Genomic DNA, 27,339 nt, shown 5'->3' on the forward strand with positions numbered 1-27,339 from the left:
TTATAAAAAAAAAATTATCATCGGCTTTTTAAAATAGCAGAGTATAGAGATTGATCATAAGTACTAAATCTCAGTAGACATAAATTATTTTTGAAAGACCGTTTCGGAATTACAGAACGAGAGACTTGTATCGACTAAAAAATTTTAAAATTGATGAGAACAAAATAAAATATCTGAGTCGAACTTGTATCGACTAAAACTTTTCAACATGTTAATCGCCACGATAATATCAGAAAATGTATTAAGGAAACTGTATAAATTTTTTTTTTGCCAAAATTCCTCGATAAACACTATATTTTACGTCACACATATATGACTGACATGACCCTATTTTAAAACATTTTTTCTAGGAAGCCTAGAAATTTTCAGGGTTTGTTCCTGATAGGCCAAGCTTTCGAAACATACTGTAAACTAGTGGCGTGTATGGCATCGTGCCTTAAGGCAAATTGCTGGAACTTCCCGTACCATAATGAAATGTTCGAGGAATACTGAATGTTTTCAAATAGATTATTATTAATATTGTAACATTTCTAATATTTATAAGAATTATATAAACTGAATTGCAAAGTTGGAATTATTTGTTCAAAGTATATTAGAAGTATAGTCAGAATTAAAAATAAAATCTGAATTATTTTCGATATACAAAATTTTTTTTTTTTGAAAAAAGAAGTTGAAACCAAATTTTTTTTTTCCCCAAAATCAATTATTTTGTTAAGACAAGCAGAAAGTTCTTTGAATTATTTAAATCGAACGCTTAGTTCTTTCAAAAACTGCCATTTTTTGCACATTTAGCTCCGTATCTTCGAAATGGCTGGGCCTGTCTTCGCCAAAAACGAATAACACTTCTCCAATCATTACTAATTGAATGATTTTTAGATTTAGAAAAACTCGATTTCTATTTTCTGCACACTTTGCTATTTATCTCCGTAAAGGCTGGACCTGCCTTTGCCAAAAACTGATCAGCTTATCTCCCTATGAATAGGAATCGAATGTTTTTTGAACCCTTCAAATTGGTTGATCCGTGCGTCCGAAAACGTGACTAGAAATTTGTATCCATTCAAACATACACACACACACATCATTTTTTTCTGAGGTATGCCAAAATGTTCAGAAACCTTCAAAACGTCGAGATATGTAATGTAAAAATTTTCAATTATGATTTTCGGCCCATTACAATAACTTACCCTACAGGAAGTTAATATATCGTTTGCATCGGACATCTGTGATTGGTATGCCACAGATTGGCGCATTTAGAACTTTTTTGAGTCAGACATATGACTAACGCTGATATGGCGATTAACGTGTTAAAATTGATGAGAACAAGAATGAAATATCCGAATCGATCTTGTATATACTTCGGTTTTGTATTTAGAACTGCACCATTTTCCCTTAAATATACGGAGGTTAAATTCGTCAGCTATGGATCGAGTCCAGGATCAACAGAATCCTAAAGTAGTCTATAACCTGGACGTCTTGCGACATATCTGATTATTACAGAGTTGGTATCTATATATTTCGAATAAGTTCACTAATCATTATACAACGAGTGAACAGAAAACATTAAAAATAATAATTCATACATATGCAAGAACAATATAACAATTTTAATTAATTCATATTATGAGTGAAATAGCTAATGAAGCTTCCAACTAGGTCGAAATATATCAGATTCGCCGTCTAGCACAATAAAAAGAGATAAAGTAATAGCATTCTGGTGTCTGCGCCATTAAATAGAGAGAAGCGGGGGTAAAAGGTGAATCCTGCGAACCGCCTGACCCGTCTATAAATGGCGCACACCCGACCAAACCGATGGCACTGTCAGGCTATAAGTGAAACTGCTCGAAAAAATAAAACAGTAGTGCTACACAAAATATTATTATTATTTTTGTTAACGACTAGTAGATTTAGTGCTTATTATAATTGGTGCTCTCAAACAACGACGAACATAAATCATGAGAATAGTCAGTATAAAATGTTATCATTATATTATTATTTATTAAAATCGAACTGAATATATGTATATATACATACATATATATATATATATATATATATATATTATTACGGTAAAAGTCCTATAGTCCGGCTTGCTCGGGACTGACCCCTGCGTCGAACTATCGGGCGATAATTATAAAAACAATTAAGTTAATAACTAAACTACCAAATCAGTAGTTAATACAAACAACAAAACTCATTGTACATTTATTATAATATATATTTAAATATTTTAAAATTCTCGACAAAAAACATGTTTAATTTAAAAAAAAAAGGTAGATTTCTATCCGTTTGACGGTTTCTAGTTTCTGATTGAGAGTTAGTGTTACGTGTTTTCGTTTCTCGTGCAAATTGCACATGTTTGAAAAAATAACGAAATTTTCGAATAAATGCCGGATTATCGTGTAATCCGAATATGCATATATATATATATATATATATATATATATATATATTAAGGTGGTCCTTAATATGGACATTTTCGAATTACCTTGCTCCCAAGAGCTCAAATGCTTCCAAATTGATACAAAAAATCGTCAATAAATTTTGGCTCCTAACATGGTCTTTTAGATAGTGCGCAATTCAATCAAAGTTTTGTATGGAAATAATAATATTAAAAATGTTTTTTAGATATAACTTAGCAAACAAATGAATGAGTTTTACTCAAAATTCGACGCTCTACAAAACAAATTATAAAATACCTGTTTTGTAGTGAGTCGAATTTTCAATAAAAGATGACACGAATTGCCACTTTTAACTCATTTGTCGCCAAGTAAAAAACATTTTTTAAAATTTCAAAAATTTTTCCATGCTATTTCCATACGAAGCTTTGATTGAATTGCGCACTATCTAAAAGTTAATATTAAGAGCTAAAACTTTTAGAGATTTTTTCATCAATTTGGAAGCATTTAAGCCCTTGGTAGCAATAAAATTCAAAAATGGCCATATTAAAAACCACCCATATATATATATATATATATATATATATATATATATATATATATATAAATATATAGTATATAGTTCTTATAATTATATTAATTCATTTATTTTTATTTCATTAACCATGAGCACCCCAATTTTGAGACCTTTATTATATATATTCTTCTACTATTTTTTATTTCATTACAAATATATAAAACACAAAATACCATAAGAGGAGCACGTCATTAAAATGCGCCCATTAATTAATATGAAGCTCACATACTAAAATTTCAATCTAATACTAATAAAAAAATTACCTGGTAAATTAATAGATACCTTTACCAATTAGTAAAGGTACCGAAAAGAAACAAGAAAAATTTATTAAATTTTAATCGACAATAGTAATAAATATTTATTACATTTTGTTCTAAAAATTTGCTTAATTACGTTAATGAGGAAAGAGATATTTTTTTCGTATGCTTTATATTTTCAAATTATGTATCACATTCGCATTTTATTATCAAAAATAATATTTATCATATTTTCATTACGTTAAAGATTTTTTTAATCTAAGCACCTATTGCTTCATTAAGAAATATTTTAAATGCGAGTGTTCGTAGTTTCAACAACTCAGAAACATTCTGCAAATATTTATAATTAACGAAGGATGTACATAAATTTGTTGAGCAACAACTTGCCACATTGTGGTGTAAATGTAATCTTAAGATTACATCAATATTTTTTCATATATTAAAGATGAGAATTTGGTAACAAACGCTTGTTTAAAGATTTTTCTCATTTTGTAATGAGAGTGTGTTTAATAATCTGTAAAACATCTACAAACATTATATTAAAATTGCATTTATATTATAAAAATCTTATCTATATGATACATTTTATTAAATTATATAAATAATAATAAAAATCAAAATTCAAAAAATTTCCGTTGCTCTCCTACATTTTAGTAGTTAATACTTAATAATTTAATTTTATGAACCAAATCTTTCGTTTTTCTTCGATTTTTTGGCTAGAAACTGAACACGGAACTGAATAACCAAAAAAATTATAACTTATAAAAATAAAGTCTCGTAAACTAAACAACAGTGCTCTCAACCAGAAAACCCAACAACAAAAGAAAATACTCTTCTTTCAAATATTATTGTTAAAAATTCTTAACTTTACTTGTTATTGGGATATTGGTGGTAGACCTTTTTACCCGCGGTTCTTTAAACCCCACTCTACCCTATACAAAAATGTTAAAACAAAAATCCGTTAAAAGATGTTGCATTTTAAATTTGTTATATTAAATAATAAAGTTTATATTGAATGTTTTCACAACACGATTAAAACTGCTATTAAAATTGTTCTTATATAATGAAAATTCTATCCATATGATAAATTTAATAAAATGGTACACACAAAAATAAATCAGAATTAAAATAAAAATTCGAGTAGGAACTTTCCGTTTCTCTAGTCAATAAAATTTAATTTTGTGAACCAAATCCCTCACATTATTTCAATTTTTTGGCTAGAAGATGAACACGGAAGCAAATTACCAAAATAATTGTAATTTATAAAAATATATATAAAAAATAAACGTATAGACGGAAAAGATCTTATAACATTTCATAATAAAATTGCAGTGCAAATAATAATAGCAAACGTGGGAGTATCTATGATAAATAATCGAAATTATTTTGAATTTAAAATTAAGTTTGACTATGGATATCTTTATGGATACAAACTTTCTATATTTAATTTTTTTTTAATCCTTAAATGCTATGAAGAGGTTAAATAATTTCACGTAAAATTTGAAATGCTTTTTACAGCAATCAAGGTACGTTCGCTATGCACTTTTTAAAGGTGAACATTGAAAAATCATTTTTATCGATTGCATTTGCCCTTTTGAAAAACTCCGTTCACTATTACAAACGCCGAGAGATCTAATGTTCATCTCAGGCGCATCGTCGCAACCTTTTGCTCAAAACTTCTCAGAAACAGATATAGAACATCGGTTGTAATCAACCCAGAAATATTTTATGATATTAAAAGGTTATTCATTTTTAGAAGAAAATTAAAGGCGGTTGATGCAACTTTAGATATTCTCAAACTTTCGAACACCACTAATACGTTTAAATATTAAGAATTAGTATTTTATTAATTCAATGTAATGTCTGAGTATAAAAAATTGACTACAATAAAATTAAATTAGTGGTACATGGCATCGTGCCTTAAGGCAAATTGCTGGAACTTTCCGTACCAGAATTAAATATTCGAGAAAAAAAGATCAGTAATTTTGATCAATGTTTAATAACAATATTTTAAACAGTTTCAAATAAATAATTATAATCACTATATATTTTATCGTTCATAAAATATACAGTGACGACCTTATCGCTCAAAACACTTGAGAAAATTTACATCAGCAATAGGTTGCCGAATAAATCCATCTGAGGATATATTTCTTATGATTAGAATAACGCATTTGAAATGTTTACATTTTCAAACTAGTTTGTAAATATAAAATTCATATTTGAAGTATAAAACTTTGAATATTTTTGAAAATTTTGAAAAAAATCTGAAATCTAAAAATTTATCAAATTCTTATTTCTGACTGCCAAATATCACTTTTTTTTACTTTTTTCTCTGTATCTCCGAAACCGCTACACCTGGCTTACCAAAAATTTCATCAGTCTTTCATTTCGTCAATACATGTAACATGTTTCATGAATCATTCAAATCGGGTACTCCGTTCTCTCAAAAATTGAATGACCGTTTTTGGCACTTTTTGTCCCGTATCTTCCAAGCGGCTAGACCTGTCTCCACCAAAAACTAATCAGCACATCTTCTCATCAATAGGAATTGAATGTTTTTTGAATCATTAAAATCGGTTGATTTGTGCGCCCGAAATTGTGGACGACAAATTGTATCCAAACACACACACATAAATCAATTTTTCTAAGGTATGCCAAAATGTTCAGAAACTTTCAAAACGAGCAAAAATTTTCATTTTTGATTTTTTTGCGTTTACTATAACTTACCCTACGGGAAGTTAATAAATTTACGCCTGACAATAATTTGAAATTAAATCAATTGTTAAGTATTTTTTTATATAAAATGCCAGTGAACCTATCTTTGATGATCAAGATCCGTAAGTTTTTATTTCATTCAGAAACTTGAGATTAGTATATATTGGCTTCATATGTTACTTTGCAAAATCATTGTTATCATTATTTTGGTACTAGTACAAAGGGTGTCTTAAAATGTTGTAATTATAGATTACCCATGGTCAGTACTCTATAGTAAATTTAGTATTTATTATAATAGATTTTCTTTCCCTTTCATGGTGTCTGATTTCAAATTTTCACTAAACTATCTCCTCTTCTCGCCAGACAAAAAAATCTTTAAACGCTGAACTTTACATGCTTATCAAATTTTGAATAAGAACTAACATTAAATCCAGAGATAATGAAAATATCCGCAATTACATTATGAGCACACATAAATTAATTTAATTTTATAGCAATACTTTGTAATAAATCTTAAATTTAATAAGCGAAAAGGTTACGTCAACATATCGTCAGATGAGATTACAAAGAATAGATATCTAACAACAAAGAGTTGATTTATTTGACAGAGAAGTATTAATGAATGACTTTACGATCACCTTCTCTACATATCAATTAACTCTTTTACTTGATGAATTTTTCTTATATCTATGTTATAATATTTCACTAATACTAATCGAAATATAAAATTTTGTTATTACGACTCATAATGAGGTTATTTTCATAATCTCAATATGAGATTCATTCAAATCAATTATTATTCAATTTCCAATCAATTATTTCTATTATTGGGTAAACTACGAAGCTATACAACTTTTATTGTATATAGGGTAGAGCGGGGCTTAAAGGTCCGGGAGTAAAAAGGTACACCACCGATATATCAAAAACAAGTCAAGTTGAGATTTTTTTAATATCAATATTTGAAAGTTTAGGGAAAAAGATGTCTAATTAGCCATCACCTTGATACTTACGACGATGCTATCGGGAAAACACGACAATATTTGAAAATCCATACCAAAAGTATTCTCTGTCGCTGTTAGTTTTTTTTGTTTGTGAGCACTGTTGTTTAGTTTACGAAACCTCAATATATTTTCAAATTAAACGATGTTTAATTGTTTTATGGAATGTATTGTCAATTTAAAGTTTGATTCAACAGTATTTTTGTATATAACCTGGAGTAAAAATGACCCCGGTGAAGGCGTAAACAATAAAAAGTAGTTAATAAAAAAGAAAACAATATTACAAGCGATAAATTAAATAAATAGTTATACCAACTCTGCCTATGAATATTTCTGACAAAACACCAGATCGAAAGTATAGTACAGTAGTACACATTGGTAAAATGTCTTCAAAATTAAAAATAAGACATTTTTCTCGCCCCATTTTACAAGCCTACCTGGTAAAAATGGAGTAACAAAATTTTGAAAAACAGCAAAAAAATACATTTATACAATGATGAATTAGCTGGGAGTTTTACTGAACATAGTCAAATAAAGATTAGATATAGATATATTCTTTGTTAGATATAGATTCCTTGTTGTTATATAATTGGTTGGTTTTCACAATATAATTGATCAGAGTCAAATTGAATCTTTGTGCCCTGCCCTCCCCTATATATACATATATACACACACACGCACACACACACACACACATATATATATATATATATATATATATATATAATTAGGATGGTCCTTAATATGAACATTTTCAAATTTCCTTGCTCCCAAGGGCTCCAATAGTTCCAAATTGATAAAAAACAATTCTCTAAAAGTTTTAGCTCTTAATATTAACTTTTAGATAGTGCGCAATTCAATCAAATTTCGTATAGAAATAGCATGGAAAAAATGTTTAAAAATTAAAAAAAAAAATTATGTATAACTTACCGACAAACGAATTAAAAGTGAAAATTCGTATCATTTTTTATTGAAAATTCGACGCTCTGCAAAATTTTTGAAAAAATTTTCATGCTATTTCCACACAAATCTTTGATTGAATTGCGCTCTATCTATCTAAAAGATAATATTAAGAGATAAAACTTTCAGAGAATTGTTTTTTTATCAATTTGGAACTATTTGAGCCGTTGGGAACAAGGAAATTCGAAAATGTCCATATTAAAAACCACCCTAATATATATATATATATATATATATATATATATATGTCTATATTTGCGATTCTCATCTTAATAATTGATTGGCGATAATTACAAAGATAGATAATCAAAATTTCAATATGCCCCAACTTCCATTATTTATTTCACCTATTGACGGCTAAATTTTGACTAATATGTTTCAATAACGCAAGAACATATAATAATTATACATATACCAATTTGAATATACATAAGAATTGTAATTACTAGTTTTTATAAAAAAAAAATTAAATGGTGTAAGTTTCGGGGTTTGATTTGGCTCTTCCTCGGTAAAATAATCGTCACAAATACATGATTCATTAAATAGTAATATTTAATTAAATTACTCAAAATAACAACAGCGAAAAAATGGTGAATTAAAAGTATAATTGAAAAATATTCCGAAACATACCGTATGCAATCACCAAAATATAGTGATTTCTAGTTAATAATATTTTTTCTCCTATTTATACTTATTACATTCATATTAATTTTTGTACTGGAGATGATCCGAATAAAGAAGTAATTCCTTTCCAATTTCCAGGTCGTTGGATAATTCTTCGCAATAAATATCTCACCATTTGTGAAAAATTTGCGTATATATATACATATATACGTATATATTTAAATATACATACATATACATATTATTTGTTCGTACACATCATGATATCATTATCCTTTCTAGTGTATTGTACCGTGAGAATCTGAACTATTCAAAAAGTACACGATGTCATTAAATTAATAATTAGCTACGTGTACACAGACGGCATTTTGCCAATTGACAAATTGCTTAAGCTTGCCCATTCAATAATATCTATTACATACAGAATTACATTTCGGAGAATTTATACCCAGTTGATTTACGAACGATTACACTTTTTTATTCCAATGGGAAGACCTATCAGTATGACTGACCTAATTCTGTATACAATTTAACATATCAATTTCATAATGTTTTATTAGTTTCTTTCTTTTCAAAAACATTATTTGATATTATGGCGTTTGATATTATAGTATTATAGTTATATTACATTTTAAACTTTAAAATCAGAGCGGTATATAATGGATTATAAATATTAGTTTTTAGTAGTGCTAAAAATATATACTATATAAAGGATTAATTACTTTAATCAAAACGATTCGCGATTTATAAAAATTTTGTCGTTATTATTTTCGTTAAATAATTTTTTAATCGTTGCATTATTAACTTCCCTTAGGGTAAGTTATAGTAATCGCAAAAAAAATGAAATTTTTATATATCTTTACGTTTCAAATCATTCTGAACATTTTGGCATATATTAGAAAAAGTTGATGGATGTATGTATGTGTGTATGTATGTATGCGTGTGCGTATGTATGTGCGGATAAAATATTTAGCCGACAATTTCGATAACACGGATCAACCGATTCAAAAAAAACCATTCGATTCCTATCCATGGGAAGACGTGCTGATTACTTTTTGGTAAAGACAGGTCCAACCGTTTTGATGATACGAAGCAAACAGTGGTAAAAATGGTAATTCAGATTTTGAAAGAACCGAGCGCCCAATTTGACTAATTTGTATAACATTTCACTTGTATTGACAAAATAAACAACTGATAAAATTGGTGAAGAAAAAGTAAAAACAAGCCATTTGGCGGTCAAAAGTGACCATTAGACATATGCACATTAAATTATCAGATATTTTATAAAGATTTTAATATTAAGTACAAATTTTGTTTACATTTCTACGTCGAGGCGCTTAAGCGCTTCGATATTTCGTCACTAAAACGGCTACGCACCGCAATTGCTTTGAAAAAAATTAAAAATTTTCAAACAATTTCATGATACAAAAAAGTCATTTTTTTCAAAAAAGTCCATCTTTTTAGATAGTTTCAAATTTCTCAAAAATCTTTTTTTTTTATTGTAAAGCTTTTAAAAGTTTCAAATTACAGAACGGGCTGAAGCAATTTAACCTTCTCAAAATAATTTAGAAACTAAAACATTTGTAATAAATAAAAAATATTCATAATTAGTCAACTACTAAGTCAACTAACAACCTTGATTGCTATTTTTAAATCTAAATTGATCATTAATTAGCCAAATACAAAGAAATCGAAAAGAGTGAACAATTGCCTTACATGTGAAAATTTAGTGATTGGTATCACTATATATTTGAAATTAAAAAACAAGAAACCTTTCTTTGTAATTAATATGTTTACCAAAAACAATTTTTTTCAAAGAAATATAAACATCCTCGATTTCTTCAAATTTATAAAAACAATGTTTTTTTATTGCAATAGAAATAAATAATTCGGGGAAGGAATCCAGATAAAATATTTTAAACAATTATTCATACTAATCAAAGACTTGCTTTACCACAGTCTAGAAAAGTTGCATTCATAAATTCGAGAAAGAATACAAATCCCAGGAAAAATAAAAATAAAAGACATTTTTCGAATTTGATCTTTTAGAATATGTCTTTCGGTGAAAAAAAATTGCTAAACATGGCTGCATGTTTAGCTAGCGAATTTACAATTAAAATCTCTTACTTTAAACTATTTAAATCAGGTTGCACACAAAAACATAAAGACAAATATGGTTAATAAATCGAATGAATTAATAGAAATTATTCAATTGCTATTATTTCACATCAATCATTTTTAATAAATATTAATATGAGTGGAAGGACGCCAAGCCGACTTTTCTGAAAAGATACATCAATAATATGATAATTGATTTGAATTATTCAAATACAATATGAATAATTGATTTAAATTATTCAAACTCTTGTAAATTATTTGTTTATACTTTATTTTAAAAAACCCTTTATCGTATTTTTTCATATTATTTTCCAATATCTTAAAATATACTAACACGCAAAATATTATCAACCAGAAAGCATGCCTACCTATGACATATTTATTTCGTATGAAATTTTAATGATGTGCAAGCTATTTCATTGCTTTTATGTAAATTGTATCAATATTCAAAATCTCAGAATATAAAAAAACTGTCTTAACTTTTAGTACAAAATTTTATCGACGATGTTTTAAACTGCAAAGAAAAAATACTTTTTCCAGAATCACTGATTGACTAATATTGTTATTTATGAATAAACTTAATTATTTATAAATACTCAATAAATTATTCAAATAAATTTTGATTATCGATTTTTTTGCGATTACTATAACTTACCCTACGGGAAGTTAATAATAAAGCCTTTAAAAATTTTGAGATATTCCTTTTATTATCAAAAAATTATTGTTATAAAATATTTTAAAAGTACTTCTATAAGAAGTTTTATTCATTGTTGTAATAATCACACAGGTCCAGAAAAAAAGTTGTCTGCATTTCCAATATAGTTTTTACCGCTGAATACGAATAAAAAGTCAAAATGAGGGGTCAAATGTGAAAAAATTTAGAAGAAAATAAGAAAAATGACATAATTTCCAATCCAGTAATTCTTCTGCATGACACTTAAAATTTTATAATTTCTGTCATTTTCTGACCCTTTTTACCTTTAATGACTAATGAGTTTTGAATTAAATGATCTATTAAGTTTTTTTGCAAAACACAATAGTAATTTCCAACAAAATTTCAGATATTCAAATTGCAAACATGGTTGTAGATAAACCAAGAGCAATGGGGAGTAAATATGTTTAGAAATTACTGCTGAATTACACAAAAAACTCGATAGATCAATTGAAACTCAGTAGTCATTTAGGGTAAAGAGGGCCAGGAAACCACAGAAATTATAGGACTTTAATTATTATGCAGAAAAATTACTAAATCGTAAATTTCGTCGTTTTTTAGTTTTTTTTTTTTCATTTTTTGCCTTTTGACCCCAATTTTAAATTTAGATGCATGTTCAGCGGTAAAAACTACATTGGAAAACATATGCCGCACATCTAATACAGACTACTATTTTTTGTGACCTATGTCATTTCAAGAAATAAAATACACAAATTGGAATACTGCAATATGCATAATTAGTTAGTCCTAATTTACCTATTGAATAATACTATAAAATACGATAAAAATTTTAAACGAAATTCAATTCTTTCTATAGCAATATATCTTGCACATAAAGAATCAATTGATATTTCTGAACTATATTGATATCATATATCATTATAATATCACTATAGTTTCCAATTCGTCGGGTTCTTGCGAAATAAGAGATAATGATGAATGTGTGACACTAAAATTGAGGGGCCGATTCTGCAGTAAAATAAGCCAATGCTACGTAGGGGCTTTATTAAGAAGCGCTTCTCATACAAAATGGTACTAAATACTGTTAAAATGCCATGTGGTTGCCCGTGCAGTCAGGGATTTCATATAGAAAACCTAACCTAGAACGCACTAATGTCAAACGCATAATTTTTGTGATATGGCTTAATAACATATGAGTGAGGTTGCATTTTATGTGTAAAACGCCTGATCGCACAGCAAATACATGCCATTTTGACTGTTTTAGTACGATTTTGTATGAGAAGTGCTACGAAGCGCCTACGTAACATTGGTCTATTTTATGACAGAATCGGTTCCTGAGTTAGAGTTTAACTCAGCTTTCGTATTTTTTTTTTTCGAGTGGAGCCCCATCCAATCCTTACTTTGCTGCAGATGCTATTTATGTTTCTGAGCCATATTTTCATGTCGTGGCATAACTAAATTTAATTCCATGCACTAGTTGGTATTTCACAAGATTAGATTTCTGATTGGGTTAAAGGTCAAAAATAAATGGAAAGATATATGTGTCTTTAAGCGCGTTGATTTTGCATAACACACTTGAAATGCATAACTTTCTTCAGTGATGTTATGTAAAGGCCACCAGCATTATACAATGACATTTTCCTATCATAAAACGATGAACCAATGTATCTATTGCTTATTTCAGCTTAACTGTAGAGGTTGAAAAACTCAATCCTACACAATCACTTTGCACACGCCGCTTATACCTATAGCTATATGCACGCGTGCCTGAGTTTATGCAAACACACACACACACGCGCACACACACACACATATATATATACATATAAATATATGAAAATAATGCATATAATAGCATTAAAATGCATACAAATAGCAAAAACTCGCCTACCCGAACATAGATTTATCCAAAGTGCACGTAAGCACTATTTCCTCTTGTATCTCATTTTTGGCAACACATACATGAGTGGCATTTATTTAACCGTCATTCCTTTAAAACTTCTTTGCTTATTTGTCATATTTATTTGACAAGCGCATCCAACCAACACCTTTCAATATTTTCCATTCCTTTCATCCTTCAAATCGTCAATCATAATCATTTTGCCACCTTCAAGTTTCCTTGGAATAGCTTCATGTTGCTAGCACTTACATCCAATGCTACATTCTTCGATTCAAATATCTAATGGTTCTCAAGTATTTCATCATATCAGAGTTTTTATTAAGTTATGATTACAAAGAAAAAGCTAGGTTAGTATTAAGTTTGTTTTCATCAAGTTAAGTTTAGGGGAGTTTCGAACCCGAAGTGTTCGGATAATTTATATTCTTCTATTTTATTGCCGTTATATATATTCATAGTTTTAGTTTTTTCATATTTTAGCTTAAATATGCGTTACCCATGTTCAAAGTCACTCAGAAGTTGAGTGGTAATGCTCATGATTATGTAACGTACAAAGCGTTTAGTGGTAAAATTTCTTTATGTTTGAGACTTTTCACCAAACTATAAACTATAAACTATAAACTATTCACAATCTAGTAGAAAAAAAATCCAAAAATTAAAATCGTAATACGGCGAAGTATGTTATTTGACAATTTAAATTCAATAACTGCACAAAATTTTGTCAATGCAGGTTTGGTAGGCAATATTTTCAGACATTTTTTATGCTCAAAACAAAGTTTTTAAAAAGAAATTATATCGCTCAAATAATAATTCGAGTGCATAGTGTGTAATGTCTTATTTAAATATCCTTACATCCCGTTAAATTTTCAATATAAATATCGTATTTTTCAATGTGTCTAAATTGCCTTAATTTAATGGTCCATATTTATTAACACAATAGATAAAAATTATATGAAGAAAATACTTATTAAAAACCGTTTATTAATTGATCAATCTGCGGCTAACGTACAAATAGCAAAAGTATGCGCCCTTTTGATATAATGATGTGGGCTTGGCAGTGATGAATCATTGTATAAGTATTGATGAAACTGACTGAATGTCGAAACATTCATTTTTAAATTCATAAAACGTACATAGGTTTAGTTAATAAGTAATAAGTCCGATAGTTATGAATTATTCTTATACTCATTCAAGTTAGTGTCTGAAATTAAGAATTAATTCCAGGTATATTTCCTTTAGAATGATAAAATATTCTATTGATATTGGATGATATTAATCACAACAATTAAATCTAGTATTCAAATAAATAAGCGTATGTTTGTGATTTGCTTTAATCCAAAGAAAATAAAGACAACATAATATACGTGCTTCTAATGGGATTTGTTTCACAAGATGTTTCGTTGTTTCTTGGTGAAATACAGAGATTTTCTCACAAACAACACGCAATATGCAATTGTATTGGAATGTCATGAAAACGTGTGCTTGGTACTAAATATTCGATGCTTTACTGCTATTTTTGAGATCTTCACAAATCACAATTGCTCCAACTAATATATATTTCACTATTTTAATAATCATATTTCCATTTTGTTGTCATTCTTTTGTCTATTAGTTTATCAGTAATACGTATCATAATAATGAAATCTTAAAATAAAATAACATATCTTTATTTAAATCAAAATAACTAGATGTTTGTTTTGCATTAAGACAAGTTGCATGAATTTCCCGATACGTGTGTAACTGTGTATAATGAACTTCATGGATGTCAAGTGAATATTAGCTTTATACAAAAATTTTAACTACTTATTTGTTTCAACAATAAAGTTTTCGCACCCACATTTTAAGTGCGCAAACACACACTTGTAGGGGAGCAATAATTTTATTAATTTACTAGTTAGCTGGGACAAAAGTATATTTTATGGTAATTTGAACATTTGTCTACTACTATTTTTTTGTAAAATCGCTTTGCATTCTTTTTGTTCCTTTTTCTTTCGTATTACTTAAGTGATTTTTTTTTATCTGTTTAACCTTCAAGAAATACATGCCACAACCGTACTCAACGCACACATTTGAAAAAATATCATCATTATGGCTGATTGTGAGCTAAATTATCTAAGCAAAAACTTGGTAAATGACCAATAACTACTAATGTTAAACTTACAACAAAATTTCAAACAAAATGATCTATTCGATTCAAGTATTCGAATATTCGAATATACTTTTGACTCTTTATCCAAGACCAAATTCAGGCATGGGGTTGAAAATTCAAAATCAGAAGAGTGTTTAGATACTAAATACGAGCATACGACTATACAACAAACGAAGATTCTATAGCTCACATTAAAAAACTTCTTTAACTATACTTAAATAAATCTTCGCCGTCTCATTATTGTGTGCAAATAAAGTCGAATCCTCGTGTTACTTATTGTTACATACACAAGGCAAAACACAAAACTTTCGACGTGCTAAATACATGTGTTCGCAAGTAAATTAAAAGTCAAACAACTATTGTTGCTATTATTAATTCTTCAATTGTACTTTTAATTTCTTTGTTGGCGGATCATAATCACTCGCAAACGTAAAAGACGATTAATATCTTCAAATGTAATTTTGGGAGCCACCCATGTGATAAAGTGTTTATTGTAAACATTTTGGATACAATTTAACGACATACTTAATAAAAAATATGAAAGAACGTTTGTAATACAATACAATTTTAATTAAATTAATATAACTGCTGTAGAATATTGATATTATAAGCATATTTTTTGTTTCAGTGTTTTTGTTCAAATGATCAGTTTTTAAAAATAATATATATATATATATATTAGTTTGGTTTAAAAAATAGGCGTTATATCAATAAAATTGTATAAATGCTTTTTTTAATTTATTTTAAATCCATACAAGCCTTCATTTAGTGGAATATAAATTTGGTATTCTTAATTAATGAAACCCTATAGCACTATGAAATTAAACCATCTTTAAATTACCCTACTTTGTTTTCATTTGAAAATGAATTAAAGTAACCACACGTCCGTTAATTATGGAGAAAAATGCACAGAATTTTTCGTACGGGAAGTTCCAGCAATTTGCCTTAAAGCACGATGCCATGCGCCCCACTAGTTTAAATTGTCACCTTGTTTTGAAGGTTTCTGAACATTTTGGCATACCTCAGATGAAATAGATGTGTGTGTTTTGTATGTCCACAATTTGTTGCCCACGTCTTTGGGCGCACAGATCAACCGATTTGAATGGTTCAAAAAACATTTTTCAATTTTTTTTTTGTACATCGAAAATGATTCAAATTTAATTTTAATTCTGGCTGAAATTTTTAAGCTCACTTACATACTTTAAATGAATAATTTAAACTTTATAATTCAGTATATGTAATTCTTATAAATATTAGACAATGTAACATCATTATTTATAATAATCTATTTGAAAACATTTAATATTTCTCGAACATTTCGTTACGCTGCAGGAAGTTCTAACAATTTGCCTTTAGGCACGTTGCCATACACTATTAGTTTACTAATTTTTATTGTTTACAGCTTTGCCTTTTATTTATACACAAAAACTGGCCGTTCGAAGTTACCCCGTCTATGGGGTAAAAAGGTCTAGATAACAAATTTTTGAAAGACGTGAAAAAAGCACATTTCTACAATGATGAAGTAGCTAGTTACTTGAAACTTTTCAAAAAGTAGGTCAAAGAATAAATACTCAATTCATTTTCTATCTCTCCTCGCAGAAATTTGAAAATATTGTATAAGCTCAGTAGTATTATTTACAATTATACACAAAACACAGAATGCAAAAAGAATCTGAAAAACTTGAAACGTAATCAATAAGTCGAATGACCAAAAAAGACTTGGATTGGATTATACCATGTTTTCTATAGAAAGTGTATAAAACTTCCAGTTTGATTGTATTGACAAAATATAGATAATGGATTTATTGTTTTTATAATACCGCATTGTATATAGCATCCAAACAACACATCCTTATACACTTAAAGTACTTTTTTTTTTTGATTCTCTAGAAATTGTTTAGAATATACTTTACTTAGCAAAACAACATTTGCCGGGTCAGCTAGTATATATATATATATATATATATATATATTATAAATTTGTAACAATTAATTAATTTCAACAAATTTCCTTTTAAGGTAATATTATGCAGTATTTTGGTTTCGGTGTTAGCGGCCCCACAGCGGGGCGGTGGAGGAGACGAGTCTCAAGCAACAATAATACGACAAAACTTTGACCTGCAGCCTGACGGTAGTTATATAAGCAGCTATGAGACTTCTAATGGAATCAAAAGCGATGAACAAGTAGGTTAACATTGCCACTGCAATACTCCTACAGTCTTTAGGATCTTACTTAACCAATTCTCTATAGAGAGGAAATCTCTACTTCAAATTTAATTTATTTCATAATTGTTCCATATTAACCAAACCTATACCAAACTATACTTTTCGTAAATACAAATAATTTTGAAGTTTCATATTTTTGTTACTTTACCTTGACTGTTTCCATTTGTGAAATGTATTAGGGTAACTTGAAACGCTCATCTGATCCGCAAGGCGGCGACGTAGTGGTTGTCCAAGGAGCCTTCAGCTACACATCACCCGACGGCACGCCAATCCAGCTAAACTACGTTGCTGACGACGTCTTGGGCTTCGTACCGCAGGGCGCCCATCTGCCAACACCTCCTCCAATTCCACCAGAGATCCAGAAAGCGCTCGATTACCTCGCCACGTTGCCATCTACAACGGAAAGAAACGGATAAGCAGCACACTTTAAAACTCCACAAACGATCTGATACTTTGCACACTGATTCATGTAGATCCGTTTTGTTAATCGACTGATTTTAAATTCCAAAGACCTTGTCAGTACTGTCGAAGTTTTGCGAAAAGTTTAAAAGTATAAAAATTTAAATCTGATTTGCTGCTGTATTGATTTTTATATCACAAACATTGACGGAAGTGGCATGAATCGTAGTGCTCGACTCTACCTACTAAAAAAGAAAAATGAACTGTGGTTTCTTTGTTATATAATTGCACTACACATTTTTTTATTTGAGCACTATTATTTTATATTTTGCAATTATGACAGCTTACTTATAATTATATAAATTAACAAATGCAAAATGCAGCTGGTATTAGAAATGTGTTAACAAATAATTATAAATCTAATAAGCAATCTCATTGCTTCAAATTATAGGTCATATATACATACATATAAATATGTATTTATATATACATATATATAAGTGTATGAGAATATATTTTTGTGTTTCTGTGTATGTGTCTGCGCTTGTATAGATATGACATGTAATGTGCGACAAGTGTGTGTTAGTAATACTGTGTGCATATCTGTCTATATATATATATATATATATATATATATATACATATATATATATGCATATGTATATATATATATATATATATATATATATATATGTATGTATATATATATATATGTATATATAAACTTTTCTTGCACGTTATTTTCATTTTTATATTCCAAAATGTAACATGCTGAAGCTTGCAATCTATAAACTACACATCTGCTTTTATCTTTATAGTTGAAAGCTATTTCATTTTCTATGCACTTTTGTCGCTTTATTGTAGAATTTTATTTTACAATTATAAGCATAATGTTGCATTAAAACAACTGTAATGTGAATAAAAAATAAACGTTATTTATAGAAGCATGAAACTTTTTTTATTTTGTTGTACTTAAAACGATTTGGTTGAACGCTAAGCAAATTTTATAGAAAATTGAAAATAATGACCATACTTTTCAAACAACGAAGGGATACCAAAACTCGCAAACGGATCGTCAGAGAATTACAAGCAAAAATATTATTAATTCCAATAGCTTTTATTAATATTTAGGAATTTTCAGAAGCACGCCCAATCACACCAAAACCATAATGCCCTACAATAATATCAAAAAAGAATTTCCAAACATTTTCATTATTTTCTGTAATAAGTTATTAATATTTTATTACTGTTTATCATAGATAAGGAAATGTTTCATAGATAAGGAAATGCTGTTTATTTTCACTAATTACTGGTGCATTTTTTATGTTACAACAAATCATAATAGCAATATATTAGCCTTTAAATTTATTATGTATTTTAATTACGGCATCGGACCCTAATACTCAATGTTATTTAACAGTTGTAACATAAAAAATAGTAGTGTATGGCATCGTGCCTTAAGGCAAATTGCTGGAACTTCCTGTACCGTAACGTAATGATCGAATAATATTGTATGTTTTCAAATAGATTTTTATAAATATTGTAACATTGTTTAATATTTATAAGAATTATATAAACTGAATTGTAAAGTTGAAATTATTTGTTTAAAGTATATTAGAACAGAATTAAAATTAAAATCTGAATTATTTTCGACATACAAAAAAAAATTAGAAACAAAAAAAAATTTTCTCCAAAAGCAATTATTTTGTTGAAACAAGCAGAAAGTTCTTTGAATAATTCAAATCAAACGCTTAGTTCTCTCAAAAACTGCCTTTTTTGCACATTTAGCTCTGTATCTTTGAAATGGCTGGACCTGCCTTTACTAAAAACTAACTACCTCTTCTCCCAATTATTATAAATTGAATGTTTTTTAGATCATTTAGATCGGATACTCCGTTCTTTCAAAAACTCGATTTGCATTTTCTGCATTTATTGTTCCGTATCTCCGTAACGGCTAGACCTGCCTTTGCAAAAAACTAATCAGTACATCTCCCTAACAATGGGAATCGAATGTTTTTTGAACCATTTAAATCGGCTGATCCGTGCGCCTGAAAATGTATGCTAAAATGTTCAGAAACCTTCAAAACGTCGAGAAATGCAAAATTTTTCATTTTCGATTTTTGGCCCATTACTATAACTACCCTACGGAAAGTTGATAAAAATATAAAGTCATAGACCTTATACTACATGTAGTTAGTCTATGCATAAATTACAAAAGTCATTGTAAATTAATAATTAATTTTAAATTATCAAAGGAAGCCATATATTATATTACTGACGTTTAGATTGTTTTATTTTTCGCTATGTTTTATTTTTCTCGATTAGAATTTTATATTTTTTAAAAAATATTTTTTTATAAAATTATATTATCTTAAGTGGCAAACATTTGTATCAGTTTATAGCCAAATTTCATAATGTCTCTGACAAAAAATCTAAGTGCATTGCGAAAATATGCGTTGCTGTCTTCCATTTCCCGAAGGTAAGACTTTTGTTAATTATATAAATAGAATTTTAAAAAGAATGATTAATGCAAGCCGTAAACTATCTTGTTGAGGTAACAAATTAATATGTGCACAAGTTTTTCATTTGCATGAATTCGAAGTAGCAAGTTTATGAAATATGAAATGTACAATGTACCTATAAACAAATTAAACAAATTAAATATTATTTTTATAAAGCAGACTACTTGCACGACGATTTTCGGATTCGTGTCCAAAAAAAGGACTAGTTCTAGGAGTATATCGTTCAGAGGGCGAAGATCCAAAATTAACGCCGACCGCTGAACGATTTAACGAGCGCGTAGGCGGCCGCCTCTGCGAGATGATTCGTGAGGTGGGCGACACGTACAAAGGCAAAGGCAAAGGCAATGTATTTAACAACCTTGATCCTGAATTTTTCTCTGTGTGTGTGGTAGAAATTGGTAAAGAAGGAGCAGGGTACGATCTTCTGGAAAATATTGATGAAGGTTTGCACAGTTTTAATGTTTGAAATGTTTTTAAATAGTTAAACTTTCTAAAAAGCAAATATTTCATCCCAGATATATTTTTTAAAATCGATGAAAATATATAAAATACTAGCTGACCCGGCAAACGTTGTTTTGCTAAGTAAGGTATATTCTAAACAATTTCTAGACCTAGAGAATCAAAAATATTAATACTTTAAGTGTGTAAGGATGATGTGTTATTTGAATGATATATATAATGAGGTATTATAAAAACAATAAACTCCATTAGTTTGTCTATATTTTGTCAATACAATCAAACTGGAAGATTTATACACTTTCTATAGAAAACATGGCATAATCCAATCCAAGTCTTTTTTGGTCTTTCGACTTATTGACTACATTTCAAGTTTTTCAGATTCTTTTTGTAAATAATACTACCGAGCTTATACAAAATTTTCAAATTTTTGCGAGGAGAGATAGAAAATGATTTAAGTATTTCTTCTTTGACATGCTTTTTGAAAAGTTTCAAGTAGCATTCGATAAATTAAAGTATGTTCAATAAAAAGTATATATGTAGAACAGGGTGAGACACAAAGGTCCAATTTGACTTTGAGCAAATATTAATTATATTATAAAAATCAAACCAATTATAAAAATCAAAATAACACATTTCAAACGAACAATTATCTGACTACACTCAGTCAAACTGCCAGCTACTTCATCATTGTAAAAATGTGCTTTTTTGCTAGATCTAGACATTTTTACCCTATAGGCGAAGTAACTTGGAACGGTCAGGTGGCAAACAGGTTTAATGTCTTATTTTAATTTTAAATGTATTTTACAAAATAATTACATTTTTAACTAATGCTAAAAAACTACCAACGGATGAAAATACTTTTATTATGGATGTTCAAAGATTACCGTTTATCTCCCCCATTTCAAAGATTATCGTTTTCAAATCAAGGTTTTAGCTCTTTTTCCTCTACTTTCAAATATTGTTGTTAAACAATGCTTAACTTTACTGATTTTTGACACATCGGTGGTGAACCTTTTTAACCCCGGACCTTCATATATTACTATCTATTCTTCGATAAATTCTGGGAAATTATAACTAGGAAAATGTCCATTTGATCGATACCAAATTTAGGTTCTGAATTTAAAAACATAAATAAAAAATAATATAACCTAGAAAATGTTTTATAAATACCAATGAGTATATGATTATACAAATGAGATCATTCCGAGCACCGTGTTTGAGAAAAATATGCCAAAAAGTGCATTTTCGTATTAATATTTCAAAAAAGTTGATATTTTGAGTATTTCTAGTAACAATTACGGCCCTTTTACTAACGTTTTTGTATGTAAATAAAACTACAAACAAAACTACTTGTTACAATTTAATCATAATTAAATAATATTCACGTAAAACATCCTATTAAACATAATCGAACATCATCTGTCAAAAACGTTTGACATTCAAGTATTAGCCACCGTCCATTGTTTTATTTACATTACGCTTCTATAAAAAATTTCAAATTAAAAATGTAAAGTTTCTACGCGATTTTGAAATATTATCTCACCTTTCCGACCATCTTTGGATTGGCACGAATTTTTCAAGACTAAGACTGGCCAAATCGATTCAGTCGTTTTCGAGTTTTATTCGGACATTTGAAAGAGAGCTCCATTTTTATATATAAGAAAGATATACACACAGTCACGTAAAAATTTTACTTTATAATTCAGTTTCAGTATAGTATTATATCAACGTCTGAAATGTTTCCCGTGTCATAATATTAATTAAAGGCGAAATTATTAGGCCGCGAAAATGTACGCGTGGCTGCTGCTACTGGTGTGACTCGTCTACGCAAGGAAGATTTGGGCCATATTGCCGTAGAAGACATGGGATATGCTCAAGAAGCAGCAGAAGGCGCTTCTTTGGCGGCTTGGCAATATCAAGAGTACAAGAATAAGTGTTACCGTAAAATAGTTCCAACATTAGAACTATTCGAATCCTGCGATACAGACGGCTGGACACGTGGACTATATCTAGCAGATGCACAGAATCTTGCTCGCCGTTTATCTGAAGCCCCTTCAAACGCCATGACGCCAACCTCGTTTGCTCAAGCTGCGGCTGATGTGCTCTGTCCATGCGGAATTAATGTCGATGTGCGCGATCGATGTTGGCTCGAAAAAAATCACATGGATCTTTTCCTGCATATTGCCAGAGGTATATTATAATTTAATAAATCGATTCTTCATTCTAACTTCCAAAATCTTCATCCATCATAATAAATGATTAAAATAATATAGGTAGCACTCACTGTTAGTATTTTATAACTAAACAATATATAAACACAGCAAGCGTGAGAATATTTTCAAATATATATTATAAAAATACGTATTAAAAAGGCTCGTGCGAGTCGCCTGTACTGCTTGAGATAAACTACTGCGGCGGTGATTCAGAAGATAAGCCGATTCTGCTAGTGGGAAAGGGAACTACTTTTGATGCAGGTGGTCTGTACTTAAAACGTGATGATCCAGCATTAGATGAACATAGAGCAGATATGGCCGGAGCTGCTATGGTAATTGCCATCATACGTGCTGCCTCGCTTCTTTCCCTGCCGATTAATCTATGCTCCGTGCTTTGCCTCTGCGAGAATATGCCCAGTGGAATGGCGTGTAAACCAGGTAATATATTGCAGAATCCATAAAACTATTGCCCGAATTAAATCGGTATTTTCATTCTGAAATCTCAATCCTTCTCTCATATCATTACTGTTATTCATGCAACCATCGTGCTTCATCTTTTTTTCATCTTTTAATTTTACGATCTTCGTATTATGTCAACCGTTTATCAAAACTGATCGCCATGGACAGAAATAGATGATAATCATTTGGTGCTAAGCTCCAAAAGCTTCTTGCGAGTCACTCTTTGGAGTTGCTCTGATGACACACAATTCCTCTCCTATTGGTCAAAGCTGGCCGCTTCTGGGCTTCTGATGGTATAATTGTTGTACAGTTACAAATTGAAATTTTTGTCATAGGGGACAGCTTATTATAGATCCCTGTCATTCCATTCTACCAAACACACAGCAAAAGCTTGGCACCGTTTACGCCGACCCAATGCGATTCGACCGTGACTTCGCTTTACGTTATAGTAAATTATCGACTTTTCATGAGTTACAGTATCAGGACCAAAGCACTATTCATATTTTCGGCCGCCTGATTTGCGTTTTTACCTTTATCGAACAAAAAGTGTAAAACATAGCGTATTTTCTCTTTGCTAGTGACCATTTTTGACGTGCACTCCGATCGGACTTACAACGCGAAATACAGATGATTAAAGTCAGATAATTAAAGTCTGGTTTTAATAAAAATAATGGATTAAAAATATAGATAGCCAGTATGGCTGCCCGAAATATAAAATGAACTAAATGCAAACGTAAATGTTAAGTACTATCATCCAGTATTTTTTAATACAAAATGGATTTTATGATTTATTATGAATTCTCTTAATTTATTAAATTCGTTATAGGTGATATTATATTTTCAAGAAACGGTATTGCCGTTGCTATTCGAAATCCAGATGCGGAAGGTAGAGTTTGCATGGCCGAAGCCATGGAATATGGTCAGAAATTGTTCAAGCCTCGCATTGTGATCGACATCGCTACTGCGCATAGAGGAATTCCGTCCCTTCTTGGAGACGGCGCCGCTGCTGTTTGGTCAAACTCGCGCCAACTGTGGAAGCAGGTCCACAGAGCTGGGGCAATTACGGGGGACCGATGCTGGAGAATGCCTCTATGGAAGGTCAGTTCATTTGCTGATCTTTTATCATTGAAATGATATGGCGTATTAATTTTGCTTCGATTGGCCCAGCAATAACAAAAACAATAAAGTACTAATAGAAATAGCTTGCGACAGTTTTTGAAAAATTAGTAATGTATTACATTGTACCTTAAGACAATTTTCCAAAACTTTTCGATTTATAAAAAAATAAACAAGGTGTAAGTTCCTAATATGTATAAATAAACTATTAAAATTGTGACGATAAAGTTTCAAAATTTTGACATATCCCATTATTCCAAACTGTGACGAATTTTTATTTAAACTTATGGTAAACTTTTATTGAACAACTTTTCGCAGGTTCATAATATTTTACGATGTTCGTTAACACCGTGAACTTTATCATTACATAATCACTATATCATCGAAATCGTAAAAAAATCAATAAACAATTACGAAGAAACGGCCGATCTTCATTAGTAACTAATTAATATCATTCCCAACTAATCGCAATCTCTTAAACAGTTCAATATCTCTGAATTTCCAATATCGACTCAGCACTTTAATAAAAAAAACAATTACAGTTATCAGCTAACTCTAAAGAAACGTTTCGCAAAACTAATCAACGTTTCATCGAAAGGATTTTAACTTTGTGAAATCTTTGCACACGTTTCAAATTTGGTATCAAATGATTCGAAATGTAAAATTAGTAAATCGGATTTGCTGGGGAAAACATAAATTCATTTTTGGGATGTTAATGAATAAAATTACTTCAATTTTCTAATTTATCTGAAAATCGTACAGATATTAAACAAAACACAAAGTTAAAGTATTTATAAAAAAGCAACCTACATTTTCAAATATTTTGAAATACTTTGAGTTTACAAAATATTGAATATATCATGTATTGATATGAAATGCAAAATTTAGAAATAAAACTTAAGGCATTTTATTAAAATCTCTATACGAATCTAATAATAATTGAAATACATTTCTCAAATTCTTGATCTTGGTTCCAAATAGCCATTTTAAGCTTTTTTATTCCGCCCTAGCTCATCTCCACAAAAGATCGAACGCTCATCCTACTCTCAATACCAATTGAACCTTCTGAACCGGTTCTAGTATTCTCCTTAAAAATGATATATCATTACTTGATTAAACATAAACTTAAACATAATATATCATTACATACATGTACAAGTTACATGTATGTAACATACACGCATTGATTTTTACTTGGGTATGGCAAACTGAGTAAAAGACTTGATAGGCGAGATAAATCCAAAAATCAAAATTCAATTTTATTGCAATGATAAAAAATCTAAAGATCCGCAAGTGCAAACAGACTTGATCATAACAATGAAATATTACATTTATTAATAAATATTTTATGATTTTCTCATTTATGTAGACTTTCAAAGATAAAGTCGTCGGATGCGAGTCGGTCGATTGCGTTAATGAAGTTGAGGAGAATGGTGACCCATGTTATCAAGCGTCATTTCTACATGAATTTATACCATGTGCTGATTGGTTGCATTTTGACATCACCGGAGTTGGGATGTTAGCCCATGATATCGCATTTCCGTATTACAGGTAAATTTAATTTGTATGTGCTACTACTGCACCCGTTTATACTTAACACATTGCCGCAAATGACAGATATAACCGTCCGATCTTTAGCGATATGTAAGCAAACAACGGCCCAATAATTAATAATTAATAATTTAATAATAGTTAATAATTTTCACTTCCAAACTTACAACTTACACTCGATTTCATCTATCAATCATAAACAATTAAAAGTTAAAGTAAATTTATTTTTTATTAATTTTTTTTATCACTTTCGTACAAAATGATATAATTATACAATGTACAAAATGACATACCAACATTGAACCTATTAACGGTGATTAAGTTTTAACTTCTACTCTAACTACTCGTAAAAACAAACCAGAGAACTCACTGAAATAGAGTCGACTTGCATTTCATACTTTCTTGTTCTGAGCCCGGCGAAGGTTGGTTACGATGTATGATTAGTTTCTTTTGGGCTCATATGTCATGTGTAGCCTTCTTAAAAACTAGCATATCAGTATGTCCTTGCCATATATGTCATTTTGTCCTATTATATAAACAAACTAGTTTTTGTAATTGTTTGCATTTTTTCTTAATTAAAAGACAATGTTACTGTTACTCAATGAACATAATATAAGTATAAACAGAAGAGACTGGTTATGATACCATTAAATAAATAAATATCATTAAAAAACAAAACAGCATAAAATTTTATCCGTATTTCCACTATATGTTAATAATATTCTAGTTTACATGCTACTTCTATCTTACAATTAAATAGTCTTTTTACTCGTGGTAAATGTTGAAATATTGCTAATTATTATTGTTAGTTTCTATATCAGTCAATATTTCAATATATACTTGCATTAATTTGTATTTTCAGATACGGAAAAATGACCGGGCGTCCTACGAGAACGATTATCCAATTATTGTACCAGCTCAGTTGCCCGGGTGCAACTTTAAAATGCAAATGACTCAGTTAAAAAAAGAAAGTGTAAACAAGGATCAAGTTTTAGGTTGAAGCAAAATTGCATATTATGTTTTTTAT

General features: G+C 29.4%; 2 protein-coding genes across 2 annotated transcripts; both read left to right on the top strand.

Moving 5' to 3' along the window:
• The first annotated feature begins 1,823 nt into the window (after positions 1 to 1,823).
• LOC113376721 (endocuticle structural glycoprotein ABD-4-like) lies at positions 1,824 to 18,282 on the top strand. The gene is made up of 3 exons (XM_026616748.1): positions 1,824 to 1,961; positions 17,387 to 17,551; positions 17,773 to 18,282. Exons 1-3 carry the CDS (start codon positions 1,953 to 1,955, stop codon positions 18,007 to 18,009), a joined length of 411 nt encoding a protein of 136 aa, XP_026472533.1. The 5' UTR covers positions 1,824 to 1,952; the 3' UTR covers positions 18,010 to 18,282.
• A 2,124-nt stretch (positions 18,283 to 20,406) lies between these two features.
• LOC113375408 (cytosol aminopeptidase-like) lies at positions 20,407 to 27,265 on the top strand. The gene is made up of 7 exons (XM_026615344.1): positions 20,407 to 20,471; positions 20,674 to 20,957; positions 22,753 to 23,163; positions 23,346 to 23,624; positions 24,472 to 24,743; positions 26,131 to 26,312; positions 27,175 to 27,265. The coding sequence occupies exons 1-7, from the start codon at positions 20,407 to 20,409 to the stop codon at positions 27,263 to 27,265; spliced, it is 1,584 nt and encodes a 527-aa protein (XP_026471129.1).
• The last annotated feature ends 74 nt before the right edge of the window (positions 27,266 to 27,339 follow it).

The sequence above is a fragment of the Ctenocephalides felis genome, unplaced genomic scaffold, assembly GCF_003426905.1.
Source record: "Ctenocephalides felis isolate EL2017-DRISC unplaced genomic scaffold, ASM342690v1 CF-g0.4_SCAFFOLD_01886, whole genome shotgun sequence".
NCBI lineage: Eukaryota > Metazoa > Arthropoda > Insecta > Siphonaptera > Pulicidae > Ctenocephalides > Ctenocephalides felis.

Coding starts and splice junctions, on each gene's coding strand:
- LOC113375408 (XM_026615344.1), top strand. CDS start 20,407: ATGTCTCTGACAAAAAATCTAAGTGCATTGCGAAAATATGCGTTGCTG. Junction 20,472..20,673: donor CTGTCTTCCATTTCCCGAAG/GTAAGACTTTTG, acceptor TTTATAAAGCAG/ACTACTTGCACGACGATTTT. Junction 26,313..27,174: donor ATCGCATTTCCGTATTACAG/GTAAATTTAATT, acceptor TTGTATTTTCAG/ATACGGAAAAATGACCGGGC.
- LOC113376721 (XM_026616748.1), top strand. Junction 17,552..17,772: donor GAATCAAAAGCGATGAACAA/GTAGGTTAACAT, acceptor GAAATGTATTAG/GGTAACTTGAAACGCTCATC.